Below are 16495 nucleotides of genomic sequence, written 5' to 3'. Positions count from 1 at the left end.
GCCCTTCAACACTATACTTTGAAATCCCACACGGTATTTTCCTCATCTGGAGGTCCTATAGGCTTACACTAGGGAAGAGGATCCAGTTCAGGCCAGCGTAGTCTTCAGCTGCACCGTGGGAACGCCTTTGCCCTCTGAGAACGGCTGGGCGGAACGGTGGGTTTGTGAGCCCTCCAGGCTCAGGGTGGGTCGCTCAGGGGCCATCTGGGGACTTTGGGAAGCAATGAAAGTTGTACCCTAGGATTTTTTTCTACTGGTCTTCTCTTCAGAGGCGAGAAAGCCAAGTTAAGAAAACCCAGACTCAAGACGGAGGTGGAGCGGGACTGCGTTCAGCCAAGGTGGCAGAACGCCTCGCCGTGGACGAAGAGAGCACATCTCTTGCGAGGCCTAAGGAAGCAGGGCTCCCACTCGCCTCGGCAACCCAAGGACCCAGCCAAGGACAGCGCCTCCAAATGAACCCTTTCTCTCCTCCTTCCTTCCCAGCCGCTCAAACTTTCACAAAGAGGAACTGGGTGTGGCAAAGAGGCCGGACACGGAACCGCTCGTCCGGTGACCGAAGTAAGGGCGAGGAGGAGCCCGCGAACCTGCCTCTGCCCAGGCCCCGCCCACTCGACGTAATTTGCCCGCCCCTCTCCACCCTCCGAAGGGTGGAGCCTGAGGCCCCGCCTCCAATCGGCCTCTCCCCGGAGTGCCTGGCGACCAGCAGGGCGGGGCAGGAGGCTGGGAGAGGGACGGGTGCGGGGGGAGGGGGAGAGGAAGGGAGCGGTCACGTGTGAGGGGCGGCCCGAGGTCACGTGACGGGGCGCCGGAGCGGAGGGAACCGGGGTTGGGAGTTCTCCTGAGGGAAGAGGAGTGGAGTAGGGGGGACGCGGCGGCGGCGTTGACAATGGTGAGTGCGCGGCGGCCCGCGCGCTCGCCTCCCGCCCTCGTCCCGGAGCGCGCGGCGGGCCGGCCAACCGCGGGCCGGGCGTCGCCGGAGGAGGGAACGGGGGAGCAGGGCGGGGAGTGGGGTTAGGCCTGTCGGGCCACCCCTGGGTCTGGGAAAAGCGGGCGGCGCCACCTCTTCCCGGTCTCGGCGAGGCCCGAGCACCTACGGGCGGCGGCGTGCTCTCCTGGCCATGTCGGAGCCTCTGCCCGCTTTCTTCGACTGCTTGTGGGGGCTGTGGCTGGGGACTCGGACCCCGCCTCTGCGGGGGCTAGTCGCCGTCTCCCTTTCCTAGGTAGCCAGTCCCTATTCTCCTCCCGGGCAGCCGCTCTTCCATCCAGGTGGGGTGACCCGGGAGCCCCCCAGCTCCGGACTCTTCGGGGGACTTGGGCACTCAGTGTGTCACGAACTTGATAAACTCTGATATTTTAAAACCTGACGATGGTGGCATTCTTTGATTTCATGACCCCAGTTCAGGCTTTCTGTTGACACTTGTAAAATGGAAGAGAAAAATAAAAGGACATTGGAATGGGGGATATCTTTAACTCCGGAGACACCCGTTTGGTGCCCGCCGTTTTAAGCATTGGCTCTCATTTCCGTCCCCAAGCTGTTTCTCTGAACTTAAAGCTCTGGGTGGTTGAAACGGCCTGGGAGGCAGAGGAGGGAGGGGAGTCAGTGCTCTCACCATAGTCCGCGGAAACACTAGCCTGGGCATTGTGGTATTTAGCTGGGTGTCGGCAGTCTCCTCTAGGTTAGATCTCATTTTACTCGTTTTCTGGTAGTAGTCGTCAATTCGCTTCATTTAGCGCCTACTGTATGCTCTCCTAATACTACCTGCTTTTCCCAAAGCTCACTGATTCAATAGACTGCTTGAGACTTTTGGCTTAAAAGGCCGAGCCAGGTATATTTTTAAAAAGCTACTTTGAATAAATAACTTTTAATTTCAGTAATGGTGTTGCTTTCAAAAAAAAAAAAAAACAACAAAACAAAATCCAGACTTTCATGTTCATTCTTAGAGCTTTTTTTCTTTCATTCAACAAATAATTGCTCAGGTGTGCCCAGGGGACCCGAGTAAAATGGAAACAGCGCCTACCTGCTCTCGTAGCTTACAATGTAGAGAGAGATAAACATTTATTTGTGTAAATTATTTGTTTAACGTGGAAATTAGAATTGTGACAGATACTAAGAAGGAAGTATTGGGGGACCTTGCCTAGTCAGGGAGTTAGGGCAGGATTATTTAATTGAATATCATTTGAAAAGAAAACTTAAAAGGTCCTCCTATTTTTTGCTTACATTTGTAATTATTACTTTTAATACGCTTTTTTGAATTATGTTCAAGAGCAGTTTATATTTTCAAGTTACTCAAACAGAAATTGTAAAACTTTAAAACACTGAAATGGTCACAGATGTAATATATGTATGAAAATTTGCTGTTTCATTGCTTGTGTATGGGCTAAGTGAATGAATTTTGAGAGTCAGCCTTCCACCTCAGAAATACAATGAGTTGCATTTCTTTACATCCACTGGACTCAATGAAATTCCTTCAGTGGGGTCTAAAAAGTTGCCTTTTTATGTATCTACCATGTATTTTTGCTAATTGGTAATGCTCAATATTGGGTTTACAAATTATATGAAAAATCTTAAATTAACCTAAAGTCAGTGATAGGAGGTTTAGGCCAAGATTAGAAAACTGTAAAAACAATTGCTAGCATGTTTTTATAGTCATATATATTGCAGTCCAGTTATTTAAAAGCTCCTTAAGAGTTTTAACTTACATATTAATAGTTAATCCTGAAAATCGCAATATTCCAAATGCGCCCTTGAAGATATCTTTACCAAAATAAATGAGTAGTATTTTTGCACTTAAAAGATCTCACCGGGTGCGGTGGCTCACACCTGTAATCCCAACAATTTGGGAGGCCGAGGTGGGCGGATCACCTGAAGTCGGGAGTTTGAGACCAGCCTGGCCAACATGGCGAAACCCCGTCTTCACTAAAATACAAAAACAAAAAAAAATTGGCCAAGTGTGGTGGCGCATTGCTGTAGTCCCACCTACTCGGGAGGCGGAAGTTGCCTGACCAACATGGTGAAACTCCATCTCAACTAAAAATAAAAAAATTAGGTGTGGCGCACACCTGTAATCCCAGCTACTCAAGAGGCTGAGGCAGGACAATCACTTGAACCTGGGAGGCAGAGGTTGCAGTGAGCCGAGATCGCGCCACTATACTCCAGCCTGGCGACAGAGTGAGACTCCGTCTCAAAAAAAAAAAAAAAAAAAATCTCAAAACTGAATTGCTGTCTACATCATATCCTAACCCTCAACATGTTTTATTCTCTTTCCTTCTAGTCTTTACCAGCTTGACAATTGTGTATTTTACTTCCTCTTTAACATATCAGAAGTATTAGAATTTTATTTAGAATAATTAGAAAAAGAATTTAATTTTATTACCCTTTATTTCAAATGACAGAAGTTGCACATCTTGGAAAAAACTTTGAAAGAGAGATTTTGGGTAGAGATCTTTCTCTTTCATTTCTTTCTAAAAGACAAGCTTTTTTCCTCAGTTATTTTTTCTTTTTGTTCTCTACCTGTAAAATGTAAGATATCCACAATTTTCTGGAGGTGTTTTTTAGTAAGACTAGTTCTTTTATTATTATTGTTTTCTGAGGCGGAGTCTCGCTCTGTCGCCCAGGTTGGAGTGCAGTGGCGCGATCTTGGCTCACTGCAACTTCCGCCTCCTGAGTAGCTGGGACTACAGGAATGCGCCATTATACCCCGCCATTTTTTTTTTTTTTTTGTATTTTTAGTGGAGATGGGGTTTCGCATGTTGGCCAGGCTGGTCTCAAACTCCCGACCTCAAGTGATCCGCCCGCCTTGGCCTCCCAAAGTGTTGGGATTACAGGTGTGAGCCACTGTGCCCGGCCGACTAGTTCATTTTTGATATGCCCTAATGTAAAAAAACTGAATGTTGGTCGGGCGCGGTGCACTTTGGGAGGCCGAGGCGCGCGGATCACAAGGTCAGGAGATCGAGACCATCCTGGCTAACACGGTGAAACCCCATCTCCACTAAAAATACAAAAAATTAGCCAGGCGCGGTGGCGGGCGCCTGTAGTCTCAGCTACTCGGGAGGCTGAGGCAGGAGAATGGCGTGAACCCGGGAGGCGGAGCTTGCAGTGAGCCTAGATAGCGCCACTGCACTCCTGCCTGGGCGAAAGAGCGAGACTCCATCTCAAAAAAAAAAAAACAAAACAAAAAAACTGAGTGTTAACCCAATGCTATATTGTCATGGAATAACTTGTTAAAGTGCAGTAATTTATTACTTAACCTATTACTTTTTTGCATATGCTATACTAGGCTTTTTAAAAATGCCTTTTGATTGCTTCCAATTTTAGTGTTTTGATTGTATTTAAAAATATCTTTTTTTTTTTTTTTTGTGAGACAAGCTCTTGCTCCGCCGCCCAGTCAGTGGCTTACTGCATCCTCAGCCTCCTGGGTTCAGCCTCCCAAGTAGCTGGGACTGCAGGCACACACCACTATGCTGGGCTAATTTTTAAAATTTTTGTAGATATGGGGGTCTAGCTGTATTGACAAAGCTGGTCTTGAACTTCTGGGCTCAAGTGATCCTCCTGCTTCAGCTTCCCAAAGTGCTATGATTACAGGTGTGAGCCACTGTGTCCTGCTACTTTTTTTTAAATTATGAAATATTTCTTGCATCCAGAAAATAATAGAGGATAGCACGTCGTTTTTCACATATTTTTAATGGTTAGGAATTTAAAAATTTAAAGAATGGTGTCAAAACGTTGTTTATCATTACGGTGTTAGTTAATTGTGAAATTTTATAAAATGAACTTGGTTTATATCATTTTAATTAGTGGCAATTTTAGTTCTATTAAAATTTTATTTAACTTTGGGACTTGATTTTTTTTTTTTTTGAGACGGAATCTCACTCTGTCGCCCAGGCTGGAGTGCAGTGGCAAGATCTCGGCTCACTGCAACTTCTGCCTCAGCCTCCTGCGTAGCTGGGTCTACAAGTGCATGCCACCACGTCTGGCAAATTTGTTCTATTTTTGTAGAGATGGGGTTTCACCGTGTTAGTTAGGATGGTCTCAATCTCCTGACCTTGTGATCCTCCTGCTTCGGCCTCCCAAAGTGCTGGGATTACAGGCGTGAGCCACCGCGCCTGGCGATTTGATCTTTAAATGTCAGCTTTCAAATCCCAAGTGGAACTCTGTGTGTTTAAGTATATGCATGTGGAAAAAAGTTATAATATTTCCTTTTCTCTGTAAAACAATTTTTATAGTTTTCAAATCTCATTTTTCTTTTAAGTAGCTCTGGGAAGTGTCAGGAGGAATGAGAAAATTAATTTTAAGGCCAAGCAAGGTGGCTCACGCCTGTAATCCCAGCACTTTGGGAGGCTGAGGCGGGTAGATCAGGAGTTTGCGCCCGGCCTGGGCAATGTGGCAGAAACCCTGTCTCTACAAAAAATATAAAAACGAGCCAGGTGTTGTGGCTCACACCTGTAGTCCCAGCTACTTCGGAGGCTGAGGTGGGAGGCTTGCTTGAGCCCAGGAGGCGGAAGTTGCAGTCAGCTGAGATCATACCACTGCGCTCCAGCCTGGGTGACAGAGTGAGACTCTGTCTCAAAAAAAAAAAAAAAGAAAATTAATTTTAATTTTTCTATCCCTGTTTTATAACTCAAATGAGTTAATGTGAATGTCATAAGGAAGGAGAGCTCATTCTTATTGCTCTCTCTGCCAATTAGCATTATCCTTCAATATAACTGATTTTGTTTTCCATCTAAAATAGACTGCTACTTGAAGATGTTGTCTTCTACCCGTTCATGATTGCTTCTCCCACACAACCCCTGTACCCTGCTAGCTTAGCACATATTCGATTAGTAAATGTGAGCTGCATGATTTTGAGCTGCTATACATTCTCATTTCTGTAGCCCTTAGGAGGAAATATACTACAGTATTTCAAAATTTACCATTTTGAGCAAGTTTTGAGTTTAAGACTTGGAGTACGAAAGCCACCTAGGAATGGACAGTGTGTGTGACCTATCACTGATGCTTTTCATTCTCTTTTTTCTAAATTAGTTCAGAATAGTTTTCTGATTAAAATTAGTTTTCTGGTTAAAATTTGAGTTTGTTATTTGTAATTTTGCCAGAAAAGATTAAAACATGTCAAAAAGAAAAAAAATTTTTTTTTTTTTTTTTGAAACGGAGTCTCACTCTGTCCCCAGGGCTGGAGTGCAGTGGCGCGATCTCGGCTCACTGCAACCTCCGCCTCCTGGGTGCAAGTGATTCTCCTGCCTCAGGCGCACACCACTATGCCCAGTTAATTTTTTATATTTTTAGTAGAGACGGGGTTTCACCATGTTGGCCGGGCTGGTCTCGAACTCCAGACCTTGTGATTCGCCCACCTTGGCCTCCCAAAGTGCTGGGATTACAGGCATGAGCTACCGCGCTTGGCCCAAAAAGAAAATTTGCTACATATGTCGAAAGTACTAATCTGGTAATTCTTTTAGTTGGTTGCTTAAAATTATAATTCCTTTTGTTAATACAGGACTTAGGAAAACATCATCTCATTTGAGTATAGCATCACCTTGTGCCCTACATAGCCACAAAGCAAGCTAACAGAAAGCAAACTAATGACTCTCCTAAGTGAGGACAGAACTGAGGTTTAATATAAATTCCATTGATATAGTTTGCTACTATACCAATGCTGATTTGCTCAGAAAGGCTAATATTATCAGCTATTCCAGATTTCAGTTAATTTCTCTTGTATATTTGTTTATTTTCTGTTATTAAAATGCTATGTGTTTGTTCAAAATTAACATTCAACAGGTATTTTACTGCCTTCTGCTAAATGCCATACGCTGCCTTAGATGAGCCTCATGGAGTTTACAGTTCAGTAGGAGAGTCAGGTACTAAATAAGCCTTGTGAAACCTAAATTTGGAGAACCCAGTTTTGATTAGGAAGTCAAGGAAGTTCTCATGGAGAGGGAGTCAAACTGAAACTCAGGGTGAATTAGGTTAAGAATACTTTGCTTGGCTCTAAGACAAGAAGGACACTAGCAAATTGGAACTGTTGAAGAAAGAACCCTGAACGTTGGAGGCTGAGTAGTTGGAGAGATGACTAGTGTCAGATATATGTAGACCACATTAGAGAATACATTGCGTGTGTGTCTGTTTTTAAAATAACAATTGAAGTAAAATAACTACGGAAAAGTACATGAATAGGTGTATAGCTTGATGAATTTTCACCAAGTGAAATACCTCTGTATCAAATGCTCAGTTATAAAAAAAACAGCCGGAATGTTACTAGCAGCCAGAAGCTCCCTTTGTGCTTTCTTTCAGTCACTGCCTGACTTGTAATACCATAATGTACCTTACATGTTTTTCGCTTACTATGTGAGTGGAGTTATACATACGTTTTGTGTATTCCTTTTGTGTCTGGCCTCTTTCACCCAACATTATGTGTATGAGATTCATTCTTGTGTGTAGTCGTATCTCCTCTAATTCTATTGCTGTTTGGTGTTCCCGTTTGTATGAATATATACTAAATTGTATATATCCATTCTCTTGTTGACTGATATTTGGATTGTTTCTATTTGGGGTTTATTATGTATAACACTTGTGAACTTTTTTTTTTTTTTTTTTTTTGCAGACAAATTCTTGCTCTGTTGCCCGGGCTAGAGTGCAGTGGTGTGATCTTGGCTCACTGCAACCTCTGCCTCCCAGGTCCGAGTGGTTCTCCTGCCTCAGCCTCCTGAGTAGCTGGGACTGCAGGCATGCACCACCATGCCCGACTAATTTTTGGATTAAAGACGGGGTTTCACCATGTTGGCCAGGCTTGTCGCAAACCTCTGACCTCAAGTGATCTGTCTGCCTTGGTCTCTCAAAGTGCTGGGATTACAAGTGTGAGCCACCGCGCCCAGCCAGATATATGTTTTTTAAAGATCATTCAGAGCCAGGTGCAGTGGCTCATGCCCATAATCCCAACACTATGGGAGGCCGAGGCAGGAGGATTGCTTGAGCCCAGGAGTTTGAGACCAGCCTGGGCAACATAGTGAGAACCTGTCTCTACAAAAATTTTTTTAAAAAAGATCATTCTGGGCCTGGCGCGGTGGCTCACGCCTGTAATCCCAGCACTTTGGGAGGCCAAGGCGGGTGGATCACAAGGTCAGGAGATCGAGACCGTCCTGGCTAACATAGTGAAACCCCGTCTCTACTAAAAATACAAAAATTAGCCAGGTGTGATTGCAGATGGCTGTAGTTCCAGCTACTCCGGAGGCTGAGGCAGGAGAATGGTGTAAACCCGGGAGGTGGAGCTTGCAGTGAGCCAAGATTGCGCCACTGCACTTCAGCCTGGGCAACAGAGCAAGACTCTGTCTCAAAAAAAAAAAAAAAAAATCATTCTGGTTGTTATGTAGGACAGAATATGAAGGGATGTAGGATGACATGATAGGAGACTGTTCTCTGTGTAAACTTAAGATTAGAAGACTAGATTTCATTGTGGCTAAAATAATCCATAACTATATCCAGTATCAAAATTGCTAATGGATTCTGTATTATTACCAACTAATGTGTTTTGGCATTGATAAGCAATTGATCTTTGTCCCTTATATTTGTCATATTTAGGATTTATAGAACAAGACTTGTAGATTTACTTTGGAAAAATTCACAGAAATTTTATTTTCCTTCATTATAGCCAGTTTTACTACAAGGGCTTTCACAATGTAACATATCCTGTTCAGACCAAATATAGCAGTGGATTTTATAGTAAGTAGTGCATTATAGTAGTACATTTGGATTTGTATGAGTACTTTGAATTGTGTAAATTCTGCTATAATAAAAGAACCTCATAAATAAAAGTAAAAGGTAATTTTTCAAGCCTAGATGTTAATAATTAACTTCTTAGATTTCTGACATATGTTAATATTTGATTATTTATAGTGGTTTTGTATGGAAATGATTAAAATTATAGCATGCTGAAATTTGTTTAGGGTTTTTTTTTTTGGTCTTTTTTGTGGTTAAAAACACATAACATGAAAATCTACCCTCTTAACATTGTACTTAAGTTGCTCAGTTTTGATGTAGTTTTTGTTTTGTTTTGTTTTGTTTTTTTCTTTTTTTTTTGAGACGGAGTTTTGTTCTTGTTGCCCAGGCTGGAGTGCAATGGCGCGATCTTGGCTCGTTGCAACTTCTGCCTCCTGGATTCAAGCGATTCCCCTGTCTCAGTCTCCCGAGTAGCTGGGATCACAGGCGCATGCCACCACGCCCGGCTAATTTTTGTGTTTTTAGTAGAGACAGGGTTTCATCATATTGGTCAGGCTGGTCTTGAACTCCTGACCTCAGGTGATCCGCCCACCTCAGCCTCCCAAAGTGCTGGGTTTACAGGCGTGAGACACTGCGCCCGGCCTTTGATGTAGCATTTGATATATAAGTTTTTATCATTTCCTTATGAACTCACAGATTTGCAGTCTATTTAACCATAGTTCATAGGTAATTAAATTCAAATTATAAAATGTAGTGACTGACTAAACATGATAATTATGACCATTTTCATTTTATTTCAGAGTTTTCTTGGAGGCTTTTTTGGTCCAATTTGTGAGATCGATATTGTTCTTAATGATGGGGAAACCAGGAAAATGGCAGAAATGAAAACTGAAGATGGCAAAGTAGAAAAACACTATCTCTTCTATGACGGAGAATCTGTTTCAGGAAAGGTAAATCTTCTGTTTGACAAAACTATCTAATTATAAGATATCAGAATTAGTTATCAAAGTGGTCTGTGCTGTTTCTTAAATTTGAATAATTTTATGAGGGAGAGAGATTTTTTTTTCCCCTAAAGGTCAGCTAAAATATTTGATTGATTAGAAGATAATCTTTCCTGCAAAGGAAAGATTCTTACCCTGGAAGGCTTTCAAGGGAAGAGCCTCTATATTTCATGCAAAATTTTCTGTTTAAGTCTCTTGTGTGGTTCATGAAAAAAATTTTTTTTTTTTTTTTCTGTTTGTGATTATGTGCTTCTGTCTGGTTTCAGACAGTTTCTTCAGATCGGAGCTGTAATTCGCCCAAAGTTTGTTTTTCCTTTAAGTTAGAGATTGAGAGTAATTCTCTGGTATAACTTTCTAAAGGTTTTTTTACATTCTTTGTAACTTACCTCTCTGTACTGCTACTATTGTGTCTGTTGATCTTATTTCTAGGTGCTCTGTAGAGGACTTGAGTACTTTTGGGATGTGTCTATGCATGGTCAGATATGTTTATGACGCCTTCTATAAGGTTTCACTTTTTTCCCATTTTGTTTATCCGGTAATGTATACGGTTTTTTGTTTTGGGTTTTTTTTTTTTTTTTTTTTTTAAAATAGGGTCTCACTCTGTTGCTCAAGCTGGAGTGCAGTGATGTGATTCTGGCTTACTGCATGCAGCCTTGTATTCCTGGACTCAGGTGATTCTCCCACCTCATCCTCTCTGGTAGCTGGGACTACAGGCACACACCACCACTTCAGCTAATTTTTGTATTTTTTTGTAGAGATGGGGTTTGTCCATGTTGCCCAGGTTGGTCTTGAACTTCTGGGCCCAGCAACCCACCCACGTAGGCCTACAAAAGTGCTGAGATTACAGGTTTGAGCCACCACACCTGGCTGATTATTCTTATATTTTAGGGAGTATGATCAATACTTATTAGTGGTCAGTGATAGTGGAGAATGGTAATATCATAGACAAAAGCAAACCACAAAACATTTGAAATAATTTTTAAAATAGAAAATACTAGGATTTTTCTCCCCTGCTTGTTCAGTTAATACATTCATGTGGTAGACAGTTTTGGAAATATATATAGTCTCTTCATATAGAAATAATTCACTGTTAAAATTTGGTTGTGTTTCCTCTAATCTCTGCATTAATTGATATTTATGTATATGTAATATATTAAGCATACTTTTTCCTCTGTTGTTTGATATTTAAGCAGTTTCTGTTTTTCAGATGGCTTTCTTCATATCTTTGGTAATATGGATATCTGTATACATAAATTTTTCTCTAAATTTCTGTAGGACAAGATTATTTCCTTAGAATACATTCCTGAAAATGAGCTGCTAGGCCAAAATTCGTGAAATATCTGAAGGATCTTAATACACATTCATCTGGAAAATGTATTTGCATTAAATTACATGTCCACCTATGGGTCTTTTTCACCCAAGGCAGCATTGAATATGATCACTTTGTAATCTTTGCTATTTTGGTAAGCAGAAACAATCTTGTTAATTTGCATTTCTTTGGTTACTAGATAAATTGAACTTAGATTTACCAGCCATTTGAGGTTATTTTTTTTTGTACTGCATTGTCTCTTCTGGTCCTTTGCCAGTTTACCTACTGGGGTCTTAGTGTTGAATCTGAAGTGAATTTTTTGGTTTTCAACTTTACTTCCCTTGTATTCTTCCTTTTAAAAGATGAAAAAAGAAAAAGGCCAAGTGCAGTGGCTCACACCTTTAATCCCATCACTTTAGGAGGCCGAGGAGGGAGGATCACTTGAGCCCAGGAATTGGAGACCAGCTTGGGCAACATGGGGAGACCCTGTATCTATTTAAAAAAAAAAAAATGGAGAAAAAGAGGGGCCTAAAGAAGAGCAGACAATCATCAAAAGGATGGAGCATGTCAAATGAAAGAAGTGTAAAAGTGGTAGTGTTTGGCCTATTGAAATGACTTGTTAATGGGTTGGGGGCATAGGAATACCAATCTAGTTTTCTTTCTAGGGAGAGACTGAACCTAGTATCTCAGGTATTTCTTTTATAGATATGACATGTAAATATCGCTCCTGCTAATTTGTAAGCTCCTTAAGTTCAGGGGATCACAGTGTGCTTCTGTAGTCTCCATAAAATACATGACAGTGTTGATTATATAATAGGCTTTTACTAAATATTTATTTGGTTTATTTACTGTTTTTAAGTCTTGTAGAGAATATCCTCAGTCTAGTTTAAAGTAATCTTATGTCACCTGGACCAGTTGAAGTTCATGGCTGATGTTTATGGGATAAAGAAAAGGGGGGTGTTTAAAGTAAAAGTAAAGCTACTCCAGTGTGTTTTTTAAAAAGAATAGTTGGTGTTCAAATTACATTTTGATCCTGGGTGTGGTGGCTCATGCCTGTAATCCCAGCTCTTTGGGAGGCTGAGGAGAGAGGATTGTTTGAGCCCAAGAGTTCAGGACCAGATTGGGCAATGTAGCAAGATCCTGTCTCTAACACTAAGTAAATAATTTTTTTAAAAATTACATTTTGGAATTGCTAGAAACCATATGTAGACCTGATCAACTATGGATAACATTTTTTAAAATGATAAGATCTCTTATAGGTAAGTATTTTCAGTTCAAAAGTTACTGTATCTTGAATCTGATTATTGGTTTGAGATTTTTTCATTTTTAATGTTTTTATTGAAAAAACACATGTAGAAAACCATACACAACAAAAATAAATTATTATAAGGCATATTTTCTTATAATCACCATCCAAGTCAAGAAGTAGTACTTTGCCAGCTACCCCATGTGTCCTGTCTCCATCACACTCCCATCCCCTCAAAAGTAACCAGTGTACTGACTTTCATAGTAGTACTTTCTTGTGTTTGTTTAGTCTTGCTCATTTAAGAAAAATTTGATACGATTTTTAAATCTCTCTTAATCTCAGTTTCCCTCTTCATACCTTTCTTTAACTTGCAATATCTGTTGAAGAACACTTTGGTCATTTGAATTGTAGAGTTCTCTGTGTTTGTGTATTCCTGGTACAGTTATTGCCTATAAGTTGGCAGCTAGGTCCAGAGGCTTGAATCAAACTCAAGTTTGATTCTTCTGGCAAGAATATAGGTGGTGGTGGTGTGTTTTTTCATTGCAGGTGCAAAATGTCTGGTTTTCTTTCTCTGTCATTTTTCTTTTCTTTTTTTTTTTTTTTTGAGACAGAGTCTTGCTCTGTCTCCCAGGCTGGAGTGCAGTGGTGTGATCTTGGCTCCTGCAACTTCCACCTCCCGGGTCCAAGTGATTCTCCTGCCTCAGCCTCCTGAGTAGCTGGGATTACAGGCACGCGCCACGACATCCGGCTAATTTTCGTATTTTTATTTTTAATAGAGATGGGGTTTCACCATGTGGGGTCAGGCTGGTCTCGAACTCCTGACCTCGTGATCCGCCCAGCTCAGCCTCCCAAAGTGCTGGATTACAGGCGTGAGTCACCATGGCTGGCCTGTCTTTTTTCTTTTTTGCAACTATTGATACTCAGTACCTAGATTGATTTAACTCATTGGGAGTTGCAGAATGGTGATACTTTAAATTCTCTCATTTTGTTTTTACTTATGAGATGGAATACATTTACAAAGAGATGTTATCTATCTCTTGTGACCTAGTGGTACAGCTCATACAGAAAAAAGAATGCTTGACCTTTTTCCTTTTTTGGCCTGTTTTGTTATTTATTTATTTATTTATTTATTTATTCATTTATTTTGAGACGGAGTCTCGCTCTGTTGCCCAGGCTGGAGTGCAATAGCGTGACCTCGGCTCACTGCAGCCTCCACCTCCTGGATTCAAGTGATTCTCCTGCCTCAGCCTCCTGAGTAGCTGGGATTACAGGCACGTGCCACCATGCCCAGCTAATTTTTGTATTTTTAGTAGAGATGGCGTTTCACCATGTTGGTCAGGCTGGTCTCGAACTCCTGACCTTGTGATCCACCCGCCTCAGCCTCCCAAAGTGCTGGGATTACAGGCGTGAGCCACCGTGCCCGGCCTTTGGCGTGTTTTAAAAAATAATAACTTGGTTCCTTATCCTCCAAAGGTGTAAATTACTAGTTTTATTTCTCAATAACATGTATAAACTCATGATTTAAACATACTTGATGTTTATAAATATTGCCCTATTGAAGCTCTAGTTGTACAATCGTGTGTAACAAATTACCACAAACTTAGCAGCCTAAAATAACAAATTTATCTTAGGATTTTTGTGATTTAGAAGTCCAGGTATAGGTTAGCTGGGTCCTATGCTCAGGGACTTACCAGGTTAAAATCAATCCAAGGTTGCAGTCTTGTCTGAAGTTCAGGATTCTCTTCCAGGCTCACTGGTTTTTGGCAGAAATTTCCTTGTAGTGCTATGACTGATACCTTTGTTTCTTGTGCAGTAGGCTATCTCCTCCTATAGGTTGCCCTCAGATCCTTGCTGAGTGGCCCCTTTCTCTCAGTTTGTGTTGTCTTCAAGGCCAGGAGGAGACCATCACTCTGACCTTCATCTTCTTTTAAAGAGCTTACCTGGTTTGATCAATTCCAGTTAGGATAATCTCCCTTTTGATAAACTAAAAAAATCAACTGATTAGTAACCTGATCACAGGAGTGGTATCCTATCATATTCACTGGACTCACCCACACTCAAGAGGATTATACACATGTGTACACCATGGGATAGTAATATTGAGGACTATCTTAGAATTCTGCCAACCACATTTGTATTGACTCTTATGAAAGGACATGGGGGCCCTAGGATTTTTCTTTTTTTAAGCTGTATTGAGACATATATATATTCGCCATAAAAATTCACCCATTTTAAGTGTGCTTAAAATTTTTAGTAAATTTAGAGTTGTACAACTATCACCACTAATTCCAGAACATTTTCATCACTCTGGAAATTTTTTAAAATGCTGTACCATTAGCAGTCATTCTCCATTTCCCCTCCTTCCAGTCTCTGACAACCACTGATCTCTGTTTCTATGAATTTGCCTATTCTGGACATTTCATATAAATGGAATTATACAATGTGTGGTCTTTTCCTGTTTTGTTTCTTTCACTTAGTATAATGTATTTGAGATTCATCAATATTGTAGCATTTGTTATTAGTATATCATTGTTTTTTATTGATGAATAGTATTCCATTTTATGGCTATACCACATTCTTGTTTATGCATTCCCCAGTTGGTGGGTATTTGGGATGTTTCTACTTTTTTGCTGTTGTGACTAATGCTGATGTGAACATTTGTGTAGCAGTTTTGTGTGGACCTATATTTTCCTTTCTCTTGAGCATGTACCTAGGAGTGGAATTGCTGCCTTATGTTAAATATGTTTAAGTTTTTAATAAACTGCCAAAGACCTTAGGAGTTTTTGGTGGCTTTCTTGCTAACTGGTATGACAAGATGTTTAAGGGTCTTTTGTGTTTCTGCTTCATACCTGCACTCAGCCGTATCTTTCAAGGCCATAGTTGCATGCAAAGATTGCTCATTGCTACAGTGTTGGACATTATTTCTAGGCTGCTCAGTGGATAGATGGGGAGAGTTTTTAAATATAGATTTAATAAATACATTTATTTTTATTTGTGTATATTGTTTAAGATAAAATACCTCAGGAATCATATTGTCATTTCCAATTCAATTTGAAAATTAGAAGTTTTTACTTAACCTCTTATGTTACATGTATATCTCCTTTCTTCTGCATCAAGAATACTGATTTTCAGAGTCAAAGGGAAGATGTAATTAGCATATCCCATAATTTACTCAATATCTTTACCCCACATTATATACATAATAGTCTCAGAATAACAATACTAACATTACCACTACCAATATGATTATGAAGTTAGTTAAAAAAAAATTAGCATTTGCTATTTGTTTTACTCACATTTCTTAAATGTACCTTAATAAGTACATTGTCAGAATGTATAGTAATTATATACTTTATGTGCTTCCTTTCGCCCTCACTTAGTCTTGGTTAATATAGTGTGCACCACCAGTCCTTATATCTTTGTCTCTTTATTTGTTTCATTGTCTGAAGCTTATTCTCTAGTTACTAGAGTCTAATAGATTACTCAGGAAATGCTCATGGGAACAATAAGGCCTAAGTTTTTGCATATTGGTAATGGCTTTTTTGTGTCCTTTATACTTAAAAGTTAGTTTTTCTGAATAATCTTGGCTTACATTTTCTTGAGTATTTTATTTATGTTGTATTTATTTATTGTTTTTGAGATGGAGTCTTGCTCTGTCACCCAGGCTGGGGTGCGGTAGCATGATCTCAGCTCACTGCAACCTCTGCCTCCTAGGTTCAAGCGATTCTCCTGCCTCAGCCTCCCGAGTAGCTGAGACTACAGGTGCCCACCACCATGTCTGGCTAGTTTTTTAATTTTTAGTAGAGATGGGGTTTCACCATATTGGCCAGGCTGGTCTCAAACTCCTGACCTTGTGATCTGCCTGCCTTCACCTCCCAAAGTGCTGGGATTACAGGTATGATCCACCGTGCCTGGCCTTCTTGAGTGTTTTAAAGCTATTATTACTGCATTGTCTTCTGGCATAGGGTATTGTTAACAGTTTTTTCATTTGAGGAAAGTTTTCTTGAATTACAGCCATTATTAATTAGTATTTATTCCGTTCCTTTGCTTTGGTTTTCTTCTTGTTATTGGTATTTTTGAGTCTTGTTTGAGTGTGGTTTTTTTGCTCTTGTATTCCTTCTGCTTAGCCTTTATTTCTAAAATGATTTTTTCTTCTATTTCTAATTCTTTTCTGATTTTTCTCACCCTAGCTTAAGATTTTCTTTTATGTATTGTATCATTTTCTTAATATCGTA

At 40.6% G+C, this 16495-nt stretch overlaps 1 protein-coding gene across 1 annotated transcript in view; it reads left to right on the top strand.

The window, feature by feature from the left end:
- The first annotated feature begins 734 nt into the window (after nucleotides 1–734).
- VPS26A (VPS26 retromer complex component A) overlaps nucleotides 735–16495 on the top strand; it is a 50076-nt gene continuing 34315 nt past the window's right edge. The window contains exons 1-2 of the mRNA XM_054436638.2: nucleotides 735–889; nucleotides 9505–9654. Of these exons, the coding sequence (XP_054292613.1) occupies nucleotides 887–889; nucleotides 9505–9654 (153 nt within the window). The 5' untranslated portion in view covers nucleotides 735–886. The remainder of the gene's footprint in view (nucleotides 890–9504; nucleotides 9655–16495) is intronic.

This window comes from Pongo pygmaeus, chromosome 8, assembly GCF_028885625.2.
Source record: "Pongo pygmaeus isolate AG05252 chromosome 8, NHGRI_mPonPyg2-v2.0_pri, whole genome shotgun sequence".
NCBI classification, from domain to species: domain Eukaryota; kingdom Metazoa; phylum Chordata; class Mammalia; order Primates; family Hominidae; genus Pongo; species Pongo pygmaeus.
The sequence above is the reverse complement of the archived record's forward strand: the minus strand, read 5'-3'. Positions and strand labels throughout refer to the sequence as shown.